Source organism: Oenanthe melanoleuca, chromosome 9, assembly GCF_029582105.1.
Source record: "Oenanthe melanoleuca isolate GR-GAL-2019-014 chromosome 9, OMel1.0, whole genome shotgun sequence".
NCBI classification, from domain to species: domain Eukaryota; kingdom Metazoa; phylum Chordata; class Aves; order Passeriformes; family Muscicapidae; genus Oenanthe; species Oenanthe melanoleuca.
Genome location: NC_079343.1, coordinates 21,915,194 through 21,943,111, shown reverse-complemented (window position 1 = coordinate 21,943,111; position 27,918 = coordinate 21,915,194). Strand labels below are relative to the sequence as shown.

The following is a 27,918-nucleotide window of genomic DNA, read 5'->3' as shown; positions in this document are numbered from 1 at the left end:
CAGAGCATTCGTGCTCCAGACCCTTCCCCAGCTCCACCGCCCTCCTCTGGACTCCCTCCAGCACCTCAGCGTCTTCTACAAGCCACTGCAAAATTGCACAATTACTACAGTTATTAAAATACCCTGCAATTATTACGGCGATTATTTAGCACTTATTTACTTCATGGTACAAGTCATTTTTATTGCAATAAAAAGCACGCAGCAGCGGAGCCGCGCGTTGCTCGGCGGGCTCCCGGGGCGGCGCCGCCGTGAGGCGCGGGGCGGGCGGCGGGAGCGGCGGAAGCGGCCGCGGTCGGCCCGGCAACCAACGCCGGGGCCTGCGGGGCCATGGGCGAGCTGGGCCCGGACGAAGGGGTCGAGAACACGTACAGCCTGCGGCCCGGCCTGCAGCAGCGGTGAGGCGCCGGGGAGCGGGGCGTTATCGCCGCGGGAATGCGGGAGCTGCCGTGCGAATGGCGGGGAGGGCGGCCCTGGGCGTGAGGGGGGTGTGCACCCACAGTTCGGGGGTCGGAGGGCACCGGGCTCCCAGACCAGCTTTGGCAGCCACTCAGCCGGCTGAGCCGGTTTCACTCCTGTTGATACGTGTTTGGCTTTTGGCAATACTTCCATTTTAGCGGGTCTTTTTTTTCCCCATGGCTTATCATCTGTCATTTTTCTCTAATACATGAAACTGCATTTTCCCAGGTGGCATTGTGTATGTTTCTATGCATTGTGTGAACTTTCTGAGCTTTCTGTTGCACCTTTTCCTTTATTTTATTTTTTTTCTTTTTTTTTCTTTTCTTTTTTTTTTTTTTTTTTTTTTTGCCATGGTAGATTTAAGTCATCCACAGTAAAAGAATGCATCCGTGCAATACTGAAGGAGAAGCTGACCAATGTGGAGTACATCCCAGAAGAAATTCCTCAGCTTACAAAGTCTTTATCAGAGACAATAAAAGACAGACTGAAAGGTAAGGAGGTTTATGGGGATGTAATTTAGTTTCTTGCCATGTCCTCTTGCTTTGGACAAGATCCCTCTTTCTTCCTTTATTCTTGAAACTTATTCCTTCCCCGTTGGCTGACTCGAGTCTGCTGGTATGAAGCAATCTGTCCTATATATGTACATTCCTTGCCTGCAGAACTGGAGACCTAGTTCAAGCAGACAAGATTTGTTTTCATATAGCTTGGCAGGTGTGTGATGTCAGCCTTGAAGGGTCTGCAGCTTGGAAGCTGCATTAGAAAGAAGTGATGCTTCTTGCTTCCATAAACAGAACCATTCCTGCTCTTTTTGTGCTGTGAGTTAGATCAGAGCTGGAACAGCAGTGGAGATCAGAACAAGGCTCAGGGGGCATAGGGAAGGGGGAGAGAGGAGCAGTCAGCCAAGGAGGGGTGTGACTACAGCCTTGCAGCACTGGAAAAAGGTGGTGCTGCTGCACAGGATGCCCTCAACAATTTTTGAGTTCAAGAAGAAAAGTGCAGGCACCGGCAGGTGTTTCCTGAGTTCTGTGCTGGAACAAGTAAATGGATGTGTGTGCTGGCAGGGACACGTTTTTTCCCTTCCTCCTGGGGACAGGCTGGTGCTCCATCTGCTGGGCTGGCCTGACGTGGTGCAGGAGCCGTGGATTTGTGCTTCTCCCACAATTAAACATCTGCTTTAAAGCCAGCAGCAGCAGTGTTCATGCTGAGCTCCTCTGCACAGGGCTTGGCTTCAGTAATGTGTAACCACAGTGGCAGCAGCCTGAAATGAGCCTGGCCCGGGGTGGCCGCTCTTATCAGCTGGCATCTCTGATAAGCATTGACGTGTTGGATGTTAGCAGAGCCAGCATGCTGTGTTCAGTCCTCCAGTGGAAACAGGGCACTGGAGTCGTCCTGGGACACTGCTTTGTTGAAGACAGGCATTGGGATCTATATTTGATTTTAAACATGCTTGCTCTGATTTGGCTTCTGGAATATTGCCATGGCCTGATTAGATTTGGCCTGTGCCCCAGGGGTACTTCTTAACTGTTGTGAAACAATAGCACATCTCTGAAGACACATAAATAACACAGCTATTACGTAGCTTTTTATTTCACACAGAAGAAAAGGAAACACCTGTAAGGCAGAAGAATCTCACAATACCTTTGCATCAAAAAACAATTTTAAAATAAGACAGTTTTTTTCCAAATAGCATTTTGTCCACCAGCAGCCTTATTTACGTCCTTTCCATGTGGCCAGTTCTTGAAAGTTGTCAAAGCAGAATGCTGACACACACTGTGTCTACTCAGGCGTGTCTTGGGCCTTAGATGCATCTTTTGAGGGATGCCAACTACCCTGTTCACCCTTCAACTCCAGCAAAACCATGGTACTCCACACTAGGATAATGAAGCTTTGCAAGGCAGGCTGTCCACTTGGCTACTTGCATAGGCTTGTACAGCCACTTACTTTGCAGCCAGAAATCTTTAGCTTTCAGGCCCATGTTTTGGGCTCATCTTTTTAAAAAGTTATTGCTCTCACTATTATTTTTTTCTCTCTCCAGAGGAGGGATTTGACAGGTACAAGATGGTGGTGCAAGTTGTCATTGGAGAGCAGAGAGGAGAAGGAGTGAAGTAAGTTTTGCATTTTCTAATTGTATTTCTATCATGTTTTTCTTATGTTTAGGTGTGGATTTTTTTCTTTGGAAGCTGCTTCCAACTTCCCTAGCTACAAAGATCTGTCTGCAGATGATAAAATATAAATCACTTTCTTTTCTCTTTTAGTGACAACTTAAGTGCCTAGGTTGTGACTGATTGAATTAGCCAGTGATAATTGGCTCTATGGTGGTTCTTAGCAAGCTGAAATGCTGAAAATCATTTCTGAGGAATGTGGCAGAAGAATTTTATGTTGTATTCATGATGAATTAGGGTATACCCCCCCATCCATTCCTAAGGCCCTGCTGGAGCACAAAAGCCATGGTAACTCACTTCTCTCTAAAGCCAGAAAGCTTCCATAAGCACTTCATTTACATTTTTCAGAAGTTTCAGTTTTTTTAGTCTCCCTGCAATACCATCATGGGAACCAAGCCTAGATTCCTATGTGGGTGCTTGCAGTCACCTCCAGATGCCTGCAGTCAGACAAAATAATTCCTTGTGGCTGCAATAGTGGGCTGTAGCTTTCCATTACTAGTGGGTAGGGAAAAGACAAAAGGGAAGGCTCACAAGGTTTATGTGCTTTATCTGCTGGGCTTATCTTTATTATTGTGCCTGGTACTCCAGCAGAAGATAAGTGCAGCAGAGCTGTAATCAGATCTACTGCCTCCCTGTTCTGGAGGTCAGAGAGGAATATCTGTACCTGCTGCTCAGGTTTTTGTCAGGAGTATCTGTCTGCAGGCAGACTGCTCCAGAAGCACCGTACCAGGGCGAACAGTTCAATGATCAGGTGGTCTGATCAGAAATGTAAAGTCCAGCCACACAGGCTGACAGAGCAATTGAGGAAATTTTCCAGTCTGCAACAGACAGGAGGCAAGATTGAAGCACAGTCACTGACATCCTTAATGCAAAATACACCTTAGTACAGTCAGTCAAACATTAGGGAGCTGTGCCCCAAAAGGAATCCTGAGGCTGGCTGGGGCAGGCAGGGAGTGGGACACCTGCAGCAGAGAAGAGGGAATGTCAGTGCCTTTAGACAAGGCAGCAGCAAGGTTTCATATGTAATATCCTGTTATGGTCTGGTTGTTTGTCCTCAGGGTAGGGCTTGGGTGTAGAAGTCCATCAGGATAGTCAGGGAGCAGAGGGTATAGATATGAAAAGACTTGAAGAGGTCATGGTCTCATAGCATGGCATCTGCCAAGGAATAGGATAGCTCCCTATAAATAAGTTGGTTACGTACCATGAGGGTGCAGGAGGTGAAGGACAAGAACAAATAAGCTAAATTAGCCACTGATACGCATAGGCCAGAAGTCACAGATTCGTAAGCACCATAGGAATGAGGTTTCAAGCCCTGCTGCACAGTGAAGGTGGCAGCGTTGAGAGCTGATGAGTTTGAAGGTGGAGCACATACAGATGGGATTACAGTATGTAGTAGAATTCAGCAGTAGAAAACCAGGCTTGGGATTCAGGAGCACACTTCCCAATTCCATTACCTTTAAAGCAAGCTCAGTTTGGTTTTGAAGTATCTGTGATCACTTAAGTCATTACACATGAACTCTGGGTAATGTCCCTGTCTGGCTCCTTTGTCTAGCATGGCTGCACGATGTTTCTGGGACGCTGACACTGACAGCTGTGCTCACGACGTGTTCATTAATGTAAGTATGGCTGGATTCCCATGGGAAGTGCAAGGCTACTTGCTTTTGTATGAGAGGCAGAGTGACCTTAAATATGGGGCAGAAAAGGAACAACTACTAGAAGGAAGGAATCAAGATTATTGAAACAGCCTGATTTACATCCTTATTCACAAAACATACTTAGATATAACAGCCAACATAGTAAAAGTTCTCTCCTGAGTAGGTGACACAGTACAGTTCAAAAGTCACTGTAGTCACACAATTTTACTGGTGGGGAGAGAAAGCACAGGAGACAAAGTCTTTTTTTACATGCTTTGCTGAACTACAGTCATGGAGCATGGCTGAAATCCAGGACTGAGCCAAAGTCAAGGTTTTACTTAACATTTTATTTTGTTTTAAACTGACACCTAGACATCTATGGGTGTGTGGATGGAGGAAATTGAGGCACTTCTGGCATTCAGATGCACTGATGTGGGTTACACCACAAGTGAAGTGAAGAAGAAACTTAAATAAAAAACAGAAAATTGCAATATATTACCATACAGTTATGCTCTGGTCTAAATGTTCCCTGAAGTTTGCCAGTTCCACTAGACTAGCAAAAAGCTTGCCTTGACTAACACAGAGCCTTTCTGTTTTCCCCAGGACAGCCTGTTTTGTGTGGTGGCTGCATTTGGCTGCTTCTATTATTAAAAGTGACGAACATTGCACAGAAAGATGGACGTTGGGAAGAATGCTTTGGAGTGTATTTTTTTAAGTGCAGAAAAGCATCATATTCTTCCTTTAGTACGTAACACAATCAACAGCTCAACAAAGCACATCCTACACCTGTTCTACACACTACAACATTCCCTATTCCTTGTGGATATTGCTTTAGCTTTAAGTACAATATTATTATTATTTTTATTTTTATTTAAATGGCCCTTTGTTTTTTATATAGTGTTGATTTTGTCCTAAAAGTGTATTGCCAATAGCCGTTGCTTCTGAGGCAGACTTAACTTCTGTCTTGAAAGGGTTCTGTTACTTTATTTTTATTGCTATGAAATTAATTAAATATTTATAAGAAAAAAACATAATAAATCTATGTGTTTAATATTTCTTCTCCTGTGGCAATTTCTTCCACTCTACAAGATGCACTATCCTGGATAGCTTGTTTGCATTTCTTAGGTGAGTATTTTGACAGTTCCTTGCAAAGTAATCCATAAAGCTGATCTCTGATTCTGGTTATCCAGATTTGTTCCTATAACTCCCACAACAATTGGGCTATGAATCCCAACTGTATCACATGAGATGGTATTAATTGATGGAAAGTCGAGGTATTTAGGACATTAGGTCAGGCCAGCAGCCCACACACCCCATGACTGCCAGACTCCTCCCTGCAGTAACTGCTCCTCGTTGCAGTTTGGCACCGTGGATGCTGTGAGTGATCATTTCTCCTCACGCTCTTCAGCTGATACTGCAGTGATTTCTCAATCTGTCATTGTTTTGGAATATGAGGGTGGGTGTTTGGAGACCAACTTTTCTAGGATTCCAGCCTCAGAAAGACTGTAGTAGATCTGCAAAAAGTGCTAAAGCTTCTCATCTCCCCAAAAATTAGAGGACCAGGTGAGTTCCTGAGAGAGGGGATGCCAACAGAGTACATCTTAGCGTGCCCACTGGAAGGTGGGATGTTCTGTGGTGATGCCTGTTCTCTCTCTGCTGACAGGACAAGTACAGCTGAACCATTCCAGTGGGATGAATGGCTTTTAGAGTGCTGAAGTGAGTGTGGTGAGCCCTGAATCCCACCCTCACTCTTACAGCAGAACACACCCTCCCCATGCAGCTCTTGGAAGCCAGGGATGTAAAAAGTTACGATGCATCTTCTAGAATCCCTCTTTCAGCTACAGTGCTGGAGGCAGCACATTGCTGGTTCTATACTATATTAGCTTGAAATATTTGGATTATGAGTCTTCCTCTCCTTTTTCTCTGGTGGGAAATAGAGAGTGACTTCCCTGACTGCTTTTTTGCTGCTTGTGGCTGTCACCCATTAAGGAACCTACAGAGATGTGACAGCACTGCTCAGCTTGTGCATGACCTGCGAGCATGACTTTTGGGGAACAGCAAAAGCCTCCTCACAACATTTTGCAGAGATGGTACAGATGACTTCAGACTGGTTTTGAAGCTTTTGTGAAGTCATGGCTGTTAAACCACAGTGTTTCACCTTGCACTTGCTCTGTTTTGGAGGGGTTTAATGGCTTCTTCATAAAGGTGTTGTACAAAGCAAGTAAGCAGATTTGACTCCATAATCACTCAACCTCACCACCCTTGGCTGTGGCATGGAATGGGTAATGGATGCTGTGTTTTCTCTGGAGAAAGATTGAGCCACTGCTGAAGCACTGCAGGTTGGTGTGGATATGCAGGGCAGCTCTCTTCTTCCAGAACCTCGAATTTACACCGGATACATCCACACAGTGAATGGGTGGAGGAGAGACTTCATCAGTCTCCCCTCCTCACGATGGGAAGCAGAGGGGCAGACAGTGATCTCTTCTCTGTGCTGACCAGTGACAGGACCCAAGGAAACGGCCTGAAGCTGTGTCGTGGGGGTTTAGGTTGGGTATTAGGAAAAGGTTCAGTGAAGTGGTTATGGCACCAAGCTTGGCAGGGCTCAGCGTTTGGAAAAGGCTCTCAGGCCCTTGGTGTGACTCTTGGGGATGGTGCTGTGTAGGAGTTGGACCCGATGATCCTTGTGGGTCCCTTCCAGCTCAGGATATTCTGTGACGGGAAGAGCCGGGGGGCAGGACCGTCGCGATCCGGAACGGAGGTTGCAGCCGCGGATTCCCGGGGCGCGGCTTCCCGCGCGGGCCGGTCCGTTCCCGTGGTTCCGGGCGGACACGCAGCGGCTCCGCCCGCGCCCCGCTGGCGTCGCGGGAGCGGGGCGGGGCCGGAGCGGCGGCGGGGCCGGAGCGGCGGCGGGGCCGGCTCACGGGCTGGGCTGCGGAGCGGCGGCGGCCGGCGGCGCAGGTAGCGGGGCGGCCGGCGGAGCGGGGGCTGTCACTGCGGGCGGGCGAGCGGAGCGGTGCCTGTCACGGGCCGGAGGTGCTGAGCGGGTTTCCACTGGCGGCACATGAGGGCACCGCACGCTCCCCTGCGGAGCCGGGCAGGGGTCGCTCCCCGGGCCCCTCTGCCAGCGTGGTGGCCGTGGCACAGGCTGGGGGCTTGGGAGGTGCTGGCGGGTCGGGACGTGCAGCGCTGGCTTTGGACAAGAGGGCAGTGTCTGCTGGGGTGGTCGTGATGCGCTGCGTCCCCTTTGTGGGGGCTTGGGCAGAGGCGGGGACTCTGCCAAGGGCGTGATCCTCGGAGATGGCCGGGCTGGCAGCAGAGAAGGTAGAGGCAGGTCAGTGGGAAAGTTTCGTAGTGCACCCGCAGCGCTTGGAGCGTGGGGGCTCCGGGGCACATCCCCGGACACAGTCAGGGCCTAGGCAGGACAGTGACGGGGTGGCCCTGGGAGGTGTGACCCAGCTGCTGCGTGGGCACACATCTTCTCTAACCTGCTTTTTGTGTCCACCGAAGTCCTGGCTGCACTGATTAGTGGTTTTGTAATTGGACTTGAAGTCCTCAGTAATTGTGAGAGCTGTGATGCTCTCTGTAGTCCTCACTCGCTGTGCAGGGAGCTGCAGGGTGCTGCAGGTGGCTTTCTCTCTGTCCCCAGCCTGTGATGCTGCCGCACCAGGATTCTGGCAGAGGTTGGGGTGGTCAGAAACAGATAGTGCTGAGTTTCCATCTGCAGGACAGCCACTGTATTTGGTTTTGAAATTCAGATGACAAATACCCACGCATTATTTCCCAAAGAAATTTGCCGTATATATACAACTATTAAAATTCCTGATTTTGAAGTTTCTCACTGCGAGGGTTGGGTTGTAACACTCTTGAAATCACTGTTCCAAGAGCCACAAACAATAACTGGTGCAGTAAGGAATTGGTGTGTAAACCTGCTAAAGGAGGTCTCAAAAAGCTCTGTTGCTAATCTCTAAGAATGAAATAGTGCAGAAGTCAGATCAGAATAGCCACCTATTCTCACACTTTATTGTCCCTGACAGTATCTTTTCTGGTATTCTGCATAAACCCTATTTCTGCTGCTTCACTCACCCAGCAGAGGCTGTCACCTCTCGAGGCACTCAGTGCCTGGAGGTTATGGTATACTCAGAAGGGCTGGGAATGCACAGAGGTCCAGACAGCAGTTTCTCTTTTTTACATGTGTATTACTTAGCAACATTATCTAAGTGACCATACTGAACTGTTTTCAGTTGTGGTTTGGCAGAGTTATCTTAAGAAGTTTGGGACTTTGTTGGTGAGAAGCAGCATCTTTTTATTGATTTTAGGACAAGGGTACCAGAGCTTATGCGTGCTCAGGCTCTGCTTGAGAAAATGTTACCAACCTGCCTGGGTCAGTAGGGGATGCAATGCCTGGGGGCTTGTTTTAGCAGGTATAGCAAAGGTGGATGCTGTTGGACAGATGTGTGGCACTGGCTGAACAGGAATCCCTTTTATATGTTTGTGTGGCTTTTAACACACTGTGGGACAGCTGCTTTTGTTGATCTAGATCCAAAGCAGCTGAAGAAGCCTGTGTTTTACAAGTGGACAGAACTATGCCAGATCCTTCAATAACCTTTTTAGGGGGCTCAAGGGCTTGACCATCCAGGTAGAGCAGATGCTGACTGTGGGGAATGTTGCAGTCTGTCTGGAGGTGAGCAGGCTGGGTCATAGCCAGCAGCACTGTGTTTCCAGGCAGATGCTCTGAGTCTGGAGACTGGGACAGAGCTGGGCCTGGCAAGCCTGGGCTGGGCATGAAGTTGCCTTGGAGATTGGGCGGGTTTTTTAAGCACTGATAGAAGAGAGATCCACGGTGAATCTTCAGTCATTAATCTCTCCCAGATCTCTGTGTCTCCACAGATGTCTATGGGATACACACCACTAGGGTTAATTGGAGACTGGGGGTTGCAGATGAGGGAGAACAGGGAAAATTCTCTTCGATCTATGGTCAAGGAATGCAGAGGAATGTAGGGTCACTTTGGTACTTTATAAGGGACTTATCTGAAGTGACAGGACTTTTCCCTTTTCCCTGAGGCTCTTGCTTACATGCTGTCCATGTGTCAAGGCAATTCTCTGCAGACAGCTGGCAGAGTGCAAAGTTTAGTAGTGTTGCCTGCAGATGAGTCAGCAGAAGAGAAATATCTTGTTCCTGTAAAGTGCAATGATCTTGTAGGCAAAGCAGCACATGACAGTCACATCTGACTGTGCCAATGCCTCCCAGGTTCAGAGGGACGATAGGACAGCCTTGGAGCGGGCGGTGCCACTCAGGAGCTGTGGGTGTCCTGGGGCCTCACTGGTCCAGCTGCCAGTCTTGTGCTTTGGGTCTCTGGTGGGAATTGCAGTGGCCTTGCGCTGGGGCATTTACTGAGTTGTTGCAGCAAGCTTGTTTTCAGTTTAAGTAGCAGCATTTATTTTGCTTCACAGGTAAATCTGTAAGTGAAAAGCAGCAGAAGTGGCAGAAGTAATCTGGCTCCTTATGTCGGTTTGTAGTTAATACTCTCCAAGAAGTTCTTCAGGACATCAAAAAAAAAAAAAAAAAAAAAGGCAGATGGGCCAGGTCCTCATGCCATCATTATGTTTAGGGTGCAGAAAGATCTGACCCACTTCACTGGCGTAGTGTAATGCTGGAGTTCTCTGACACCACCAAGACTGAAAAACAGCACTGTCCATAAAGATGCAGACAGTGAGGTAAAGCTTTGGCTAAGCAGGAAGATCTGCTGGCCTATTTTGACCTCTTCCACCTGCCAGAGGTGTGAACTTTGGTGTTGTGGTTAAATTCTAGCTCTGATGATGATGTAGTTAACTGACACTAATGGAGAAGTTTTAAATTCCTTTCCTGCCTATATATTTTTTTTCCTTTCTATTAATCAGTGTTTGTCCTTTTTCGCCTCCCAGATGTGGCTGTGTTTCAGTGGGGTTCAGTGATTCCCTGACAGGAAAAGCAACTCTTTTCCCATCTGGCACTCAACTGCTCCTCACAGAGCCAGTGCAGGTCTCTCTCTCGGTGAGTTAGCTGGCAGGTGATGCAAGGTGATACAGGATGCACCAAAGAAATAAGTTTAAGAAGAAAAGCCCTGAGTGTTTTATAAAATGATGCAGAGACTGTGATATGCCCATGGCTTTTCCAAGTGGGGCACTTTCAGCTTTGCACCTTTTGAGCAGTTTCTCATATTCAGCCATGAACTCAATAATGCAGGAGGGTGACACCTTAAAATAGAACAATGTTAATATTTTACAGCAAGGCTCTTTCTTCTGGTTATGCTTGGTTTCTATCTTGGAGTGTTCAGAATGAGCTTTGAGAGTTATCTTCTCTTTCCTCTTCCCCATCTGCTGCAAATGTAATTAATTTTAAAACAGTGTTTTATGCATTTCGGGAAGCAAAGCTGTGTCCTCATGTGTTAAACTCATCTACAGATGCTGGATCCCACTGTTGGTAAATAATTGTTTGGGATGCTATTTTAGTAACTTGGGTCAAAGTGGAACGTTCTGAGATTGGTAGGCTTATTGCAGTAGGATGTGGTGTGTTCCCTGTTTTTTATGGAGACAAGCCTGGTGATGGGAGAACTTCCCAGAAATGCACTAGCCACAGGACAGAGGTTTAAAAATTCGGAATAGTGGTAGAGTTATTGTTTCATTTCTACATTAATTTGAGTAATTAACAGAACTGTGTCACTCATGAGGTGCCCAGCCCAGCTGTCTGGACACTGCAGAGGCTACTTCAGCAACATCTCACCTGTCAGGTCAGAGCAGACAGCATATTTATCCCACCCTTGAAACTGGTTTCTCACTTAGTACATTGGGCAGAGCTGCGGCTGTGTGGCTGATGCTGTCTCACCACTGCTGCTGATTTAAAGCACGGTGAATAATAGAATATCTCAAATTGGAATCCATTTGCTTAAGCTGTTGTTTGCCGTGGTTTAACTAACTATGTATACCCTGAGAAAAGGAAAAGTTCCAGTGGAGGAGAGCAGATGGTTGGGTGTGGGAGGAGCTGGAAGAAGCTGTTGGAGTTTTCTCCTGAGCTGGGACTGTACTGAAACCTGCAGTTCTTTGGCTGGCCATGCCATCTGCACCCAGCAGCAAGGGCTGCTGATAATTCAGCAGAGGCTGTACTTGTGTGCAGTGAAGTCTGGTCGCTGTGATGGGCCATGCTGATGTGGGAAGAACTTCACCTGATTGTGTGTGGGGCTGCTATGTCTGTGCTTCAGCACCAAAGCCTCTGCTTTTGATATTTTGCTGGTTCAGAATGTCTGCTTCCAGCACATTAACAGACCTTTTAGTTCTCTCCCAAGGGAAGGAAAAAAAGTGGTCAGAGACCAGTAGGTGACTTGGAGCACATGAAAGTATTATAACCAAATATCAAGAAAATCGGCTGCTGTTTCACCCCGGTGTTTCCATGAATTCTGAGTTTCTTGAACCAGAGACAGATGTTTGCTGCTTTTTTTGAACTTCATGGTTTCTGCTAGGACTACGGTGGTAAATGACTGATGCAGAGTGTGCTTGCAAGATAATGTCTTGCAAAATGTAAGAATGTTTTGTGTCATACCCTGTGTTTTCACAGGGGCACTCTAGAAGCTGCTACATTTATGGCAAGGATCTCACCTGAAAGTTAAATGTTTGCTTAAGTGTTTGAAGTCTTGGACCTGAGGGTTCCAAACTTTTTTTGCCTGAAGTTATGTTTGCACCCTCCCATATCTTTGTTCTCAGGAAATAGTAATTTAATTACTGGAATGGGGGAAATGGCAAGCTTGACTCACAGTCATTGTGGAGTGAGTGCTGGATGGGTCACACAGTTCTGGAATGTCCTTGTGGCTGCTCTTCACTGTTACTTTTATCTTCTCCGCAATAGTTTTTTGGCTCCCTACTGACCTAAGATTCTTTTTCCCTGTTCTTAGTGGTAGGTCTATAAGAGCAGCCAGGGATACTTACACGTATATAGCCACAAACCAGTTCAGCTGTGTCTGACCCTAAAACTATCCATAAGGTATCATCATGCTGATGCTTAGTGGGGAGGGAGAGATATTTGCATCTGTTAAACTGCATTTGACTTGTTACTTTGGAGCGTTCCTTAACCTTGAGTCATGTGTGCTTGAGTAAGTACGATCACTAAATCTGCTGCTTAACAGCTCTTTCACAAAGCACGCCCTTCTTGGCTGTGAAACAGCAGAGCTTTGCCAGTGGCCCTCAGTGAGGACAGTCCCAGCCCATCCCAAGTAGAACACTCATCAGAGCCCCTCTACTACTGAAAAAGGTGGTATTCAAAGGGGAATCTGCTCTTTGTCACACCTTGCACTTGCCCCACCTAACATTCCAGCACACCCACTGCATATGGGTGGGGAGACGTTTTAAATTCCACACCACTTTTATTATTAGGGAGTTGAGGCACGCACCTAAGGATCGTTAAGGATTGTTGCTGGGTGGAGGGGTCATGCTTCTCTTGGGAACAGAAGGCCAGAAGTGCCGTGGGCTGCACTGGAGAGGTGCACACTTCAAGTCAACAAGAGAGATAATGCTGCTTTTTAGTTTTTGGAAATCTAGCACCCATTTCTAACTCCTGCAGCATCTGGAAAGGGAATATTCACTGCCATGCCTTAATATAAATCCCTATTTTTGCTTCAGCTGTGTGAAGCTGAAGTTAGTAATACTCCAGGCCCTTTAGGAAAGGTACAGTGACTCCAGTCCAAAGCACAGATACCTTCCTTCCTTATAACTGTCACAGTTTCTGTCCCAAATTGGTGGTATGTCTGTCTGTTCATCAGAGAAGCAGTTCTGCTGAAGCACCACTAATTGCAAACTGGTACATAAAGTGCCAGAAGTAAGTGTGGCCTAATGTGGTGTCAGCAGCTGCTTCACCATCTGCTGAGTCACCACTGCGGTGGGGACAAGGGACAAGAGGGGAACACGGTGGCAGCTGTCCCAAGGTGGGCTGTTCCCACTGGGGAGCTGCAGCTTGGTCTTACAAAAACAACAAAGCAAACAGCAAGCCTGTGTAAACTCATTTAAGTTATGAGCCCTTCCCTCACCTTTATCCTTCTGCATAGACCTTCCTTCCTCTCTCAGGACTGTAGAGGGATGCAGCACACCCCCAGCTGCCCTGGGACTGTAAAGAGTAAAGAGTCCAAGGGAGAGCTGGACAAGGGCTGAATGTGTACTAGGCATGCCATAATCCTTAGGTTGCCTTTTAGATGCAAAAATAGTATTATTAACCTCCTAGTAATGATTTATAATTTGCATTGCAACTCTTGTTACAGTGTCTCTCCAGCCAGCTGACTGCTGCACGCTTCTCTCTGCAGAACAGCTCTGAGTTGCATTAAATGATTCAGTATTCCCACCAGGCACTGTTTGTCAAGCCTTGGCAGCTGATGCCAAATACAACTGGCTAAGCCCCTTGTGAGGTGGCTGTGTCTTTGCACTGACCTTCTGTACACTGTGCCTGCTGTTGACTGATTCTGTTTTGGAAGAACTGAGAAATATCTCTTTTCTTTTTTTTTCCTTTTTTTCCCTCTCCTTCATTTTGTTCCAGTTCTTTCTGGACGTGCTTGGCAAGATGGAGCCGCCGACCTCCTCCAGGCTGAATTCCCGAAAGAGAAGAAAAGATGGATCAGGCCCTAATGGGGCAACAGAGCTGGATGGAATCCCTCCAAAAATGTCCCGACGCTCACTCGTAAGTAAGCAAGCAGAGATGGGAATTTTGGGAGCCTGTGAGATGAGGACACTGAGCTGTAACAGCAGAAAGATGCAGGTGGTGGTTTATCTGTGGACAGAGAAAGCAAGGGGAGGGGCAGGAGATAAGAAGCAAATGACAGTAGCTCTCCTTCTTGCAAATCAAATGACAGTAGCTCTCCTTCTTGCAAATCCAGTTTGGAATTTTCCTTTGTTCATACTAATAACATACTTACAACGTGGGCTTAAATTAGGTCTGAGGCAAGCATTGCTAAGCTGCTTTTGTGGTGTGTCCGGCTTGTCACTTAAGCTGAGCCAAAGAGGCTTGCGTTTAGATAGCGTTTAGAAGGAGGCATTTCTCCCAGGTGGGTTTTAAGTGACCCACTGGGAGGGAGAAATACTCTAGAGAAGCAGGTAACAAGTGCAGGAGGGTCTGAAGCCTATAAGCACCTGCAGAAGTGATCTGTTGAATCCACGCTCTGATGCACTGAGAAGATCACTGTGCATTCCATTTTCTTGGGCTGGAGAGAAACCACATTTATGTTGCTGGTACTTTGGGAGTGTCCAGAAAAAAAACCACAACAAACAACCAAAAGGATTTCTTTTCTAGATCAACCTTGGGATGGTTTTAACTAGCTAAAGCTAGTGAGATCTTTTCTGATCCAGATAATGCTACTGAAAAGGGCTGTCTTTAACTTGTCCTTGCCACAATATTGCGACAATTGGCTTTTTATAGTTCTTCTCTGCCCTCTTCCTGGAGCTGTCCTGGGCATCACGTGTGCTCTAGTTGTTCTTTTCTTATCTCTGTCAAAAACCAGCTACCATCTCTGCCACGTCACAGCAGGGTCATGGTCCTTGGCAAAGTGTGGTGATGTGTTGCAGCTTTCCTCCTCGATGACAGCATTCTGATCTTCAGGAGGGCTTCAGCCCTGTCACAGAGCACTGACAGTGGGAATGAAGTAAGAGCAGCACCAGCAGTGAGAACTGGGGAGGCAGGCACTGGGGATGGAGGCTTGAGCTGTTGTGTGACTTATCCCACAGGACCTTTATGTCCTTCACTGTTGCCAAAACCCACCCTGTCCATCTGAAAGATCCCATGCATTTCAATAAGGAAAGATAAGTGGGCATGTTATTTATTATTCCATGGGAGTCACTTGCTCTTCAAGTTAGAAGTAAAGAATCTGTTAACAGCACAAGACAAGTAATATCTAGCCACTTTCCAAGCTTCCTGCCTGTTTTTTAGCCACAGGCAAACACAGTTCTCCTGGTGAAAGATTTCTTTTTCTTCTTCCTTTTGCAAAAGTTTTATTTATTATTGCAAGAGTAATAGTGTTGCCTAACTGGGAGATTACCTTGAAACCTTTTCCACTCCCAAATAAGCAGCTGTTGGCAGAATGTTCCCCTGAAGTAGCAGGGCTCAGTAGCAGATGGTGGTAACAAACCTGCTGACACATAAGCCTGTTGTATTGTGCACATCAGGTTGAGTTTTGACCCTCACTGACCCTGCAGGGGAAGGACAAGACTCTGGCAGAACCTTTTGAGGACATGTCTCTGTGTTCCTCTGATAATTTTGATAGGGCTTTTTTGTGCTTTTATTCCTAACTTCATATCAGGTATGTGCCAGCTAAACTGCCAAGAATCTGGTTTCATAGGGAAGTCCCAGACTTAATGGCAGTGGTGAGAGGAGAGACCTGCAGGCCTTATCTGACAGTAAGGATCCTGGTAGAGAAGGTACTGTGTGAAATGTGGAGCCCTCAGTAACTTAAAGGAGATGTTCAGCAGTAGCAGTTTGTTTGAATGTAGTTGTCAATGGTTGTTTTCCTGTGCATTTCACTATAAGCACTCGAATAAGGAATGACACTGGCCAGAATAGCAGTGGTTTTTCTGGTTGCTGTGGTGCTGGATGCTGCCAGGATTCTGCAGTGGGACAGGAAGCCAGAAAGGAAACTGCAGATTAGCCTCTTTCAGCTTGAAGGTATTATTGTAATGATTTGCAAGCTTGTTTCCTAGTGTTCTGACTCAGGAACAAGATGTCCATTGCAGCCCTACACCTTCTAGCTAGAAGGAAATTGAGCTGTTTGTTTTGTAATGGGAAGGGCAGATGTTTCATTTCCATTCAGAGCAGGCCAGAAATTATGCCTGGACTTCATCTGTTGATTAAATGCGCTGCTGGGTCAAGCTAGCAGGCTAGAGGGGTTTTCTTGCAGCAGCTAGAGTTATTCTGCCACAGATCAAGTCAGTCTCTCACATGTATGGCTCAGAAATGGTGGCAACACACACATTCCCTGTGAATTCTGCTTGTTCATATACTCAAATCAGGGAGTTGTTACAGTTTGTACATGAGCAGAAACACTCAGGCACAGCAGAGCGATGGTCTTGTCAGAGTGGGCACAGCTGGACCTGTAACAGTAAGGTTTGAAGCTTGGCTTGTGCTGCTGTGAGCTGCTGTTTGTCAGAAGTCTGTGTTTGGCAGCTGCACCTCTGATCCTCAGATTTTCCTGGTCCAGTCGGCCTGCAAGGTTGTTTTGAAGTTTTACACTAATTAGTCTTTTAGTACACAGGTCTGAATTGTGCAGAGGCACAGTGAGTCACACGGTGACTAAGGACACTGCAATGGCAGTGCTGCCACTGTGAACTGCCCTCACTTTTGCACTCTCACAGTGAAATTTCCCTGGCTGTTTAGGGTCTGAGGGAACCAGCTCCGTTCTCAGATGAAGTGGAGATCGACTACAGCAAGCCATACATCAGAGTGACGTATGAAGAAGCCATGAGAGGGACCCCTTGTAAGTAAGAGCACAGACTGGAAGGGGATTGTATGAATGTTGGGTTTGGGGGGTGTGGGTATGATTGGGATATCTTTGAGACCAAACCCACCTTGTGTTTTGGACCGGGTTTACAGCCAATGACTAAATTAGTGCTTTGGTGATTAGATAACTGTTCCAATGGGAAATTTGGCCCATCAGTACACCTGAAATTCTAGTTTGTATCTGTGCGAATACAGATATTTGTTTTAAACTCTGGCTGAGCTACTGACAATCATAGAACTGCACACTTTCTGTACTACCTTGTCTGAGGTAGCTTTAAGTCAGGCACTTTAAAAGTTGTATTTTCTGAAACTTGAAATGAGAAAGTAAAACCAATTTATATCTTTGTCCAGAATGTCCCGTTCTAGCTTGGATTTGAATTAAAGTCAGTGTCCTTAAACATCACAGACCAGCCTCACAACAAGAATGTGTGCTTTTTTTCTCTAAACCAGGCTGGGAGAAACACTGTTCTCTTTGCAAGTCCAAAGGGGGGACAGAGGCACAACTGACTCCTGAAGGATCACAGGCCTCTCCTGCCAAACAGAGTATGCAGACAGTGCTGTCTTACCTGGCCTCTCTGTTGTGGCTACAGAGACAATAAAAATGCTGCATTTTTATCTACCTGACTGCTGCTCAGAGATGAGCCAGCTCAGATTGATACCTGTGGTTTCTTGCCAGAGGTTCTGAAAATCCAGTGTATTTCACGATCTTCATTAATTTCTCATCTGAAAACCCCAGAGTCTGCACAAAGGTTTCTGCTTTCAATGGTGATGGCTCTCCTGCCTGCCAGGTCTAAAATACAGTGCACACTTGCTTGTTGCAGTTTGTGTCTGTGCTCAGGAACTGTAGCTGCTGCAGGTACAGAGAAAAGATAAGAATGTCACAGCTGCTTTCCAGAATGTGAATGAACATTCATAAAGGTTTGCTAGGATCAGGCCTCTTCTGGCATACAGAAAGTTTTTGCAGTCACAGATCTCCAAATCCTTGGCTCTTCAGAGCCTCCTGGCATTCTCATGGTTGAGGTCTTAGCACCACTGAAAAATAATTTTAAGAGGCTGTCCTGAAACTGACTCCTCTGCTTAGCTTGAACTTAACAACTCTGACCTTTGCATCAACTCCTCTTCTTGCTGCCTCCTGAGCTCTGGGTACCTCCAGGGCTCTGCCCATACATGTGGGGTCTCAGCTTCCTGTTAGGTCTTCTATCTGCCCTGTCCTCTCTGCAGCTTTGGTGTGCCTCTGCTCACCACTCTTCTCAGTCTGTCTGTCTGAACTGGGCTAAGAGAGCAGCAGGCTGTTCCCAAATGTGTCACGTACAAAGACTGGCTTTTGGTTATCAGCAGCAGTGGTTCTATGTGGTCCCAAGATCAGAAGCCTCCCACTATTATATGGCAGTGCTAGACTATCTCACTTTACCTCTGTGCTGACCTCAAAGAACTGAGCAACAATTTCCCCTGGCAGATGTGTCCTGAGGGAAATTTGTTGGGTTTTTTTTAACTACTACTACTACTACCACTAGTAGTAGTAGTAGTAATAGTAGTAGTAGTAGTAATAGTAGTATATTGTAATATAATTAATGTAATTAATATTAATATTTATGGGTTTAGCTGATAATGCCAGTGATTAAGCAGAATTGTGTCTGCTTTTCTTTGAGTAGTTCAGCTTGTGTTTTTGAATAAAGCCATACACTGCATATGTTTGGGGGAGGTGATGATTCTGGTCTCTCAACCAGACTGTGGCAGCAGGCTGCAGAGGGGGATACTGTAAATGTCTTGAGATGCTATCGTGGCAGGCAGGGGGAAATCAGGCACCTGTGAAACATTTGGGCCAGTTCTCCTCTGGTATCTCACTGTTGTGCAAGAAGTTAATCTGCATTTGGATTTCCATAAAAGGGGAATGTTCAGGGTTTGCTTTTCCCTTGGTCTCCCCTTCATCTTGTTTGGGTGATACATGGTAGGCTTTCAATCTGCCTTTAAATGTGGCTGTTTTTTCAGCTCTGTGCTCAGATGTATTTGTTTCCACATGGGAAGGCAGAGAGCCAGGCATTTATCTTCACAGTTCTGTCCTGATTATGGTGCTGCATTCTGTAACACCTCCATGACTTTCAGAAGGTCCTCAAATGTGAGCATGAGCAGCAGCTACTTCTCCAGGAAGGCATATTCACAGCTGTCTCTCTGTCCCTTTGGCACAGTGGATCGCCCTGTCAGAGTTTATGCTGATGGAATATTTGACTTGTTCCACTCTGGACATGCCCGGGCCTTGATGCAAGCAAAGAACCTCTTCCCAAACACATACCTCATTGTTGGAGGTAAGGAGTGACCTTGTTGACTTTGGCTGTTGCAGGAGTACAGTTTAGCTCTGTCTGTGGTTGTGCATACAGGGGTTTTGTCTTTGTGGCCTCAGTGACTCTCACTGCAGACACTTGTCCCAAATGTTGCTGGAGTCTTATTGCAAAATGTTGAGGATTGGCTATGTCTGCAGAAAGGTATCCTGTACCAAATGAGTGCTTAAGGAAAAGATTTTTCATCATGCTGTTTTAATTTCACCTCTTTATTTTGTGACAGGTACAGGTGAGTTGCACATCTGAGTATCAGAATATATTAGGGATAGTTGAGCATCTACTTTTGACACATGAGACAGCTAAAGTATGAGTCCCTCCATGGCTGCTTTGTTCACCTGTATTGCCCTGCAAGTCGCTCCCCAGCTTCAGTTTCTTGCTGAAGATTGCTTAGTATCAAACAGATCCCACTGGGAACATGGAGATCACAGTGGTTGCTTGTGCCCGAACACTTGGAAGTCAGTGAGGCCTTCCTTCTCCAAATAGAAGTTCCCCATTTTGTGTGTTAGGTCATAAGTCTTTAGGTGATGGAGTGTCCTGCTGAGTGTCTGAAGGGATCTAGCAGAGGGGTTTCAGCCAGGCTCCCTCAAGAATGTAACAGGAGAAAAGATACCCCTCTTCTGGCTGCTGCAGTACATGGGCCTCTGTCTAGGCAGTGCCTCTGCTCATCCCTCCTCCCACACTAAGGACACATCAGGCTGTGCATATTGTCCATCAGGAGCTGACCCCTGGTCAGGCTGCGTAATGATGCTGAAGTATGAGAACTGAATATACCTTTAACTAGTTTTCTCAATTCCCAGTGTCTTTGTGAAGCAAAATGAAATTCTGATCCTGCCACAGAACCATTATAACATCCTTGGGTGGTTTGTTTCCTTATCACAGTTTCAGTCATTGCTGAGAGCATTTTGATAGTGGTATGCCTGCACTTCTTGTGTGCTACAGTAGTGTCTGGAAGGGGAAGGGAGGCAGGAGAGCTGAAACAGTTGCTCCAACCTACAAACTGCCCTAAGCTTAGAAATCTTAAAGGCTGAAAGATACATCCATGTACATAAACACTACAACAAACAGGAAAATAACTTCAAGTCAAACTATTAACATGTTAAAGTAGCAAGGAGTGTAACCATGTTCTGTGCCTCTAGGAGGCTGGTGAGGAGGAGGGCAATGAACTGCTCCCCTAGCACCAGGGCTGACACGAGAGGCCACATCCAAGAGAACATTAACTCCAAGCAGGGAACACTCTCCCCCACTCTTTATCATCTGTTTGTCTAGAATGTAAATACATCCAATACCAATGAGACTGGTAATGCCTTGTTTACTTTTGAGTCTGATAATCAAATAGAACTCCTTCTTCAATATCTTTCATTGCAGATTATGCAGAGTTGTTAATTTACTTTCCCATAGAACATAATAAGTAAGCTTGATTTCCTGTGAAGTACCCCTTTGTTTTAATGTAAGCTTTCCAAGAATTAGACTGTGGTATGGCATTTCATTAAATCAGAAGTTCAGGCAATAAGTTTTTTCAGATTCCAAGCCTGAGACATCCAGTGCTTTCAACATGGATTTCTGCCCAGCAGACCCCCAGGTGCCATTTCTTATAGAAGAGTGGTCTTCTGTGTTGGCTGGCTTTTTTGTTAAGTGTTGTAAGCTCTGGAGGCCTTAAAGGCTTGAGGTGCAGGTCCCCAAGTTGGGCAGAAATTCCCCAAAGAGCCTGCCCAGAACAGCTCAGGAGTTTAGTGCCCTGCAGCACTCCCTGTTCCTCATGCTTTGTGGCTGGAAGAGGTGGCTTTGAACACCAGCCTCTGTCAGCTGCTGCCATTGTCTGGCTCCAGCAGGATATAGGCAAGGTCCTTTTACTGTAAATCTCTGGGGTAAGTGCCTCAGACTCAGTGTTCTCTGTCTGTTTCTCCAGTCTGCAGCGATGAGCTGACCCACAACTTCAAGGGTTTCACGGTGATGAACGAAAACGAGCGCTACGATGCTGTGCAGCACTGTCGCTATGTGGACGAGGTGGTGAGAAATGCACCCTGGACCCTCACACCCGAGTTCCTGGCAGAGCACAGGGTAATTTGTGACATCTGATCTGTTTGGAATTTCGATTAGCCTCTCCCTGTTTACAGCAAGAATTCATCCTTGGGAGTGACCTCTGTCTGAGCAAACTGTTTCTGTTGAAGATCCTTAAATATCAAATGAACTGAGTTATGGGAATTGAGTGGGTTTCTTTGGAGTGTAGAAGCATTTGCTGAGCTGGCATGTAATGATAAAATAAGGCAGAGATTTTGACATAGTGAAAAAGCCTGAGAGGGTTCTCACTATTTCAGGAGAAGTTGGTGCACGTTACAGACAGGTGTGAAATGCAGTAAGGAGAGGATTACATGGTCTGGAAGAGATTTCTGGGGGTGTCTGGTCCAACTCTCTGCTTACAGCAGGAGCAGCTTAGATATACATCAGCTTCCCTGCTGTAGGAGACCAGACAAGCTGTCTTGAAAGCCTTTTATCAGTTGTTGAGATAAAGTGAAAAGAATCTCTAACATCTGTTGAACAGCTTTGGGAGGTGAAGGACTCTCCAGGGGAGCTTGCTTAGTTTATCATTGTTGCCCGTCAACAGTCAACAAGCCATTTCTCTTTGGAGCTTAAAGCAGCTGTGTCCTTATTCCCAGTCTTTTCTTTCCTTTCTGTCATGTACTTACAATTCACAGGCAATTGCCACTGAGAACTTGGGACTGCTCTGTGTTGTGTTGTAACAGAGGGAAGTGCCTTGCTGTTCTCTCTCACACCCCTGAGTGGAGGTGTTGAGCTGAAAGTTACCATCTTTAGAGAGCAGCAGGAGATCTGCACATTCCAGATAAAATGTTGATTTGCTTTTTTAATTTTCAGATCGACTTTGTTGCACATGATGACATTCCCTACTCTTCTGCTGGCAGTGATGATGTCTATAAGCATATAAAAGAAGCAGGTGGGTCCCCCTGCAATTCTCCAGGGCTTCCTGTCAAAAATCTTCTGTAGTTTTTCCTGTATCTTTTTAATGCAAGATTCTGCCTCTCTGGAGACAAGGTCTGCCCAGGATGCTCTGGTGGCAGGAAGAAGCAGCTCTGGGCCCTGCTTCATAACAACATGTCCCACCCCAAGCATGACCCGGCATTAATTCCTAATTTCAGTCTAGTTGTTTTGATTGAATTTACAGCAAACTCTTGAAATCATACTACAGTTTGGTTTAGAGATTCTCACTTAGCAGAGAGACACCTCTAGCTGTTTGCTATAAAATTCACTGGGGGTGCAGCTTTTTTATGTCTATCCAAACTCAGCCATCAGAGTGTTATGTTTCCATCCTTTAAAATGTAGGACCCCTTGTCCTGTTCTTGTTCCCACACTATTCTGTATGCTGTCAATATTTAAACCAGCTAAAGTGAAGACATATTCGTTAGAATACCTGGTATTTTGACATTTGGTATTTTGATGTTTTGGTCTTACTTAGGCATCCCAGAAAAGATGGCTCTGGTGTTGTATTTAAGGACCAAGATGTGAGAACAGTTAGGAAGTGAGCACTTGTCAGGAGAAATTGTTTCCTAATCGAGGTGGCAGCAGCTTTTTGCCATGTCTTGCTCAAGCTGCACTGGACCCTTTTCCCCAACTTTAGGCATGTTTGCACCGACCCAGAGGACTGAGGGCATCTCCACATCCGACATCATCACGCGCATCGTGCGGGACTACGACGTCTATGCCAGGCGGAACCTGCAGCGCGGCTACACGGCCAAGGAGCTCAACGTCAGCTTCATCAACGTGAGTTGGAGGGGCTCTCACACTCGCTGCCAGAGCCAGAATCTTGCCAGGTGTGAAGAGAGTCTTGTCTAGTGACAGCACAGTCCTGCCTTGTGGCAGTGAAAGGCCTGTCTGCACAGCCAAGCATTGGCACCCGTGTCCTTGGAGTAGAAATTAGACTTCCACTCCTGAAATTGCTTCAGGGACTCACTCAGAGGAGCTGGGGAGTTGCTAATGCTGCTCTCTTGTCAGAGATGCCTTGATGATGTCTTAGCTATTGAAAGAGCTGGATAGAGGGTATGTAGCAAAATGTATGTTTTCTTGAATAAAAAGTGAGTTGTTTTTGACAGCAGCTGCTGTCTCATCTCTCTCCTCTTCCCCCAGCCACCTCCTTAGGGTAGAGTCATTTGTTAGGATAAAATGATGCTATTTCTTATGCTGTTTCCACTGTACTGTTCCCTTCCTGGAGCTGCAGGAGCAGCAGTGCTTGGGTAGAAGGATATGCCCTGATCTTGTGCTGAGTGGACAAGCTCTAACCCTCAGCCCTCAGAAAGAATACACAGCAGAAGACATTTTTGATGTTGAAAGTAAAGTTGTAAACATTTATTTTTATCACTCAGATACTATTCCTGTGAACAACAATGAAACAGGAGAGGTAACGGTTGCTTGGCCTCTCTTTGACACATAAATCTGCCTCTGTTTAAAAACACCCAGCAGAAAGACTGGTGCTATTGTGATATGCAGAGAGACCTACAGCAAGTCACTCGAATCTAATCTGTGTGCTGTATAAATATTTCCCTCTTCCATGCACTCCTATTAGATAGTGCTTATCTCTGGCTTTAGTCTTGCTTTGTATACTGTGCCAGTGCCTGCCACGGAGTGTCTCACATCCCCACTGTGTCTGCCATGTAGTCTAGGAAAGAAGTGTGATGAAAGTGAAGTGTCACCAGACTAAAGGACATGCTGAGTCTCAAGCAGCAGTTCAGTGTATTAACACAGAGCAGAGATGGTGTCCACTCAAATCTGGTGAGCTGTATTCTGATCCACCACTCTCTGTGCAGGAGAAAAAATATCACCTCCAGGAACGTGTGGATAAAGTGAAAAAGAGGGTGAAAGATGTAGAGGAGAAGTCAAAGGAATTTGTCCAGAAAGTGGAAGAGAAGAGTATTGATCTCATTCAGAAGTGGGAAGAGAAATCCCGGGAGTTCATCGGCAATTTCCTGGAGATGTTTGGCCCAGAAGGCGCACTGGTAAGGAGTTGCTCTGGGAAAAGGAGAAAGGGAATTGTGGAGACATTAACAGACATTGTAGGGCTTCTACAGAGTCTGCAGAGGGAAGGTTTGGTGTTTGTTGCAGTGCTCAGTGTGCTACCAGTCTCCAGACAAGTTGTCCTGGGCTTGGACAGCCTGTTTTCAGGGAGTACTCACCATTGCCAACGAGATAATGCCACTCACATCGTAAAGTGGAAGAACTCCCCTGTCCCACGAGCTGGCCTGTAAACTCCAGTTTGTGCCCTGCTGATCACTGAGCTGCCAAGAGGGTGGTGGTCACTTTGTCATTGGCATGAGATGAGTCTGAAACTCCTTGTTTATGCCAGGCTTTCCTTCACTGTTGGGTGAATGTCACAAGCATTTCTTGTTAGAAGTGCTTGAAAATGCATGGTAATTACACTGTGTGCAGTTTCCAAAGCTCAGAGTGATGCTGGGGCTTTTTCTGCTCTTAAATGGCATGAAGTTCTCAAGGGACACAACTCAAAATGCTGCACGGGCTGTAAGTAGTGTTCATTTCCATGACTGTGTAACCCCTGCTAACTGTCCTGCTGCTTCCCTCACCAGAAACACATGCTGAAGGAGGGCAAGGGCCGGATGCTGCAGGCCATCAGCCCAAAGCAGAGTCCCAGCAGCAGCCCCACACACGACCGCTCCCCATCTCCCACCTTCCGCTGGCCCTTTTCCACCAAGACTCCTCCTTCCTCGCCTGCCAACCGCTCCAGGAACGAGTCTGCAGTCACCTATGACATCAGTGAGGATGAAGAGGATTAACCTACCTGCTGGGATTTGCTGCGGACCGCTAATCGCTGAATCCTAAGTCCAGACCCACTGGGGAACTCTAAATGAGCAAGAGAGCCATAGGAACAGGGCTGATGGTGAGCACAGGGCCTTGGAGGCCCCCATTGCTCTTAGCAAGGGCTGCTGCCTGGAAGCACATTCAAACCTCCTCTCCCTTCTTCTCCCTAAATCCCCTTTTTATTGTTTACGTTCTAGCGGTTTCCAGGGTGAAGATAGTTTTTATATTTTAAGAAAATATTCGTTAAAGGGCAAAGAATAGCACTCAAGCGTGGCTTTTGTTTTGGTTTCTTTTCCCTTGTTGAACCTCCAGGCAAGAGAGAGTGGGAAGACTCATCCATCTCTTCTTTCCTTCAGCTCCTCTGTCTTATGCCCCCCACCCGCAGGCAGTATCTGTGCCACTGCCAAAAGAAAGACCCTTCAGTTCCTCAAGCAGCATGACCTCGAGAGCACACACGAAGCAGTGGTGTCAGGAGGCTTCTAGGAAATAGAGACATCCCTGCTGGGCTGGAGCTGATAGGAATCTATCCAGCAGACCCTGCAGTGCTTGCATGCCCCTTAACTGAGCTTCCCAGCGTGTTGCAGTGAGGACGTGCTGGGCAGGGGGTACCAGCTTGGCACGCAGGAGTTACACCCGGGAAGGACTTGCAGCACTGTAGAGTGGCACACCCCATAAAGTGCACAGCATTCACAGCTCCAAGCAGTAGAGAGGCTGCAGGGGAAAGGCCTTTCCAGCTAATCTTAACAAGACTGCTAAATCCTGAGCTAAAATTGAGCCCTCAGTTGCTGTTGGAGAGAAGAAAATGAATCTTTGCTTCAGCGCACTTGCTGTCGTGCATTTCCTTGGGTGTGTGAGAGCCCAGGTAGGAAATGAATGTGTGTAGTCTCTTGAGAAGTTCCTTGTTCCAGTCTGTGGTGTGTTACACGTTTTAGTGTGTGTCCAAACGGTCCCTCAGCACTGTGCTCTGTGTGTGTTTGTTTGTGTTTCAGTTGCTGTGCTTTAGGGGCTGGAGGAATCCTTCACACTGGTGCCGTGAAGTCCCTGCTCTAAGGGCAAAGCAGCCAGTTTGCTGCTGATGTCAGTGTGTGCAGCTGGACAGATGAAGGGCCCCAGTCCTGTGTGACAGTTACCTGGCTTGTGCAGTACAGCACAAATCCATGCCTGCTCACTCTGCTCCATGAGGTAGGATGGAAGGAGCATCAGAGAGTGCTGCAGCTTTTTAAGATATTTAAACACATAATGCTCGTTTGAGTCATGGTCCAAGTTGTGCCTGCTGTCGTGTCTGTGATACACACTGCTTTGTGGCCTGTGGCACCCCAAGGGGACTTGCCTCCCCAGGGCTAAGCAGAGCAGGTCAGTGCACCCTGTCCTGCAGCCAGCACTGGAGAAACTGGCCTTGATCTCGTGTAGCTGTGGAACTTTTCTGCCAGGGTTTGCCTCTGATACCCACTGTCTCTGGGTGGAGCTGCTGGGCTGAGTTGTCTGTATCCTGTAGTGCTGGGAATAGAGGACAGCTTAAAGCCCTATCAGCAATGCTGCAGGGAGGTCTCCAGAGTAGGATCTGAGGCTTGGGTAGTAGCACATGCAAGGAGGAAACTCATCAAGTGCTGCCACAAGCTCTGCACGCTGTGATGCTTCCAGAGCACGTGGTGGCCCTGTGGTAGGAGCAGACGGCAGCTTCTTTTCAGCTTTTGTCTTGGTGGTCTTTTGTCACACTGCCCAAAGGGCTTGACAGAGGTTCTATGCTTCTCTTGAGGCCAGAACTGGTATGGGAAAGGGTATTTTGGGGATCATTAATCTGCCACTTGGACCTCTTTCAGCAGGGATGTGCACAGCTGTGGGAGCATGGCTGGCTGCTGTGGATTTTAAACTGTAAGGAGCAAATAATAGTCACATGGTAGAAGCCAGTTGTTATTCCTCTGGTTTATGAGTGGTCGAACACTTACTTTGTATCACTCACATTGTCTCTTCCCTCATCTTCCCTTCCTCACCCTTCCCTCAATATGGATGTTGCGGTTGCTTCCCTGAGCCAGATCACAAAGGCCAGGCTGCTTTAGAGCCTTACTACTGTTTTAAACACAAGTTATGCAAAAGTGTTCTGTAAGTTTGGGTAACCGTGGTGTTCTGAATGGTGGCTTGTTCTGCAGAGACCTTAACATACTTGGTCTCTCTGCAAAATCTGGGGTGGTTAGTAAGAAGCCAGCCATGGTTTTACATGTAGCTTGGAATAACAGAGCTGTTTCTTGTAGCCAATAATCTCTGCTTCCTCCTTGCACTGAAATTAAATTGGACACTGAAATCTCAGCCTAGTCTTTTTTTTTTCCTTTGTTTTGTTTTCTCCTGGATTGCTGGACCAGTCTTCTCCAGTGCTGTCATGTTCTATCAGGAATAGGTGAGAGCTTGATCTTTCAGCAATTTCCCCAGGATCATCTCATTCCCACAGATACACCCAATGCTGCTGCTTCAGGGCTGTCCTGCACACCTCTAAGCCGTTCCTCACTCTTCAAAAGAAGCATCCAGAAGAGATATGAAGTAAAAGATGCAGTGGAAAAACAAAACTTTACTAGCATGAAGTGAAGAACCCTGTGGAGTTTGATGCTGCCAAATCTAGAGGCATCTAGTCATATGAAACAGCTCTATTTTGCTTCCTCTGTGGATCTGGGATGTGAGCCTCTGGGAAAGGATTTTCTGATGGCAGAGAACAGCAGCAACAGGACAGAATTTAGAGGTACCAGGGATGGTGGTAGAAGCAAGAGCATTGGAGAGTGCTGCAACTTTTTAACGTGATCTGCTCATTTGAAACCATGGTCTAAATTGTGCTTCTGGTGTCTGTAATGAACACTTGGAGTCAAAAGATTACCCACTGGTTTCTGCAAATTGTCATTGCTCCTGATTTCCATACCCATATCTAGAGCAGATACTGGTACTGGACCCAGGCTGGTTGAGGCAGCACTAACTAATTGCCAGTGTTACTAAGGTGCATCAAGGCTCCTTCCTTAGCCTGGTGCCTGACT

At 46.7% G+C, this 27,918-nt stretch overlaps 1 protein-coding gene across 5 annotated transcripts; it reads left to right on the top strand.

Moving 5' to 3' along the window:
* The first annotated feature begins 241 nt into the window (after window positions 1-241).
* Window positions 242-27,208, top strand: PCYT1A (phosphate cytidylyltransferase 1A, choline). 5 transcript variants are annotated; one of them, XM_056498282.1, is made up of 12 exons: window positions 264-395; window positions 814-947; window positions 2,492-2,561; window positions 4,171-4,234; window positions 13,803-13,943; window positions 16,626-16,725; window positions 18,935-19,051; window positions 20,991-21,142; window positions 21,956-22,034; window positions 22,716-22,858; window positions 23,899-24,087; window positions 24,673-27,208. In XM_056498282.1, exons 1-12 carry the CDS (start codon window positions 328-330, stop codon window positions 24,877-24,879), a joined length of 1,464 nt encoding a protein of 487 aa, XP_056354257.1. In that variant the 5' UTR covers window positions 264-327; the 3' UTR covers window positions 24,880-27,208. The 5 variants fall into 5 exon arrangements, with proteins under 5 accessions (XP_056354261.1, XP_056354257.1, XP_056354258.1 ...); XM_056498283.1 differs by lacking the exons at window positions 264-395; window positions 814-947; window positions 2,492-2,561; window positions 4,171-4,234 and adding an exon at window positions 7,119-7,210; XM_056498285.1 differs by lacking the exons at window positions 264-395; window positions 814-947; window positions 2,492-2,561; window positions 4,171-4,234 and adding an exon at window positions 7,172-7,285.
* Window positions 27,209-27,918: the final 710 nt, after the last annotated feature.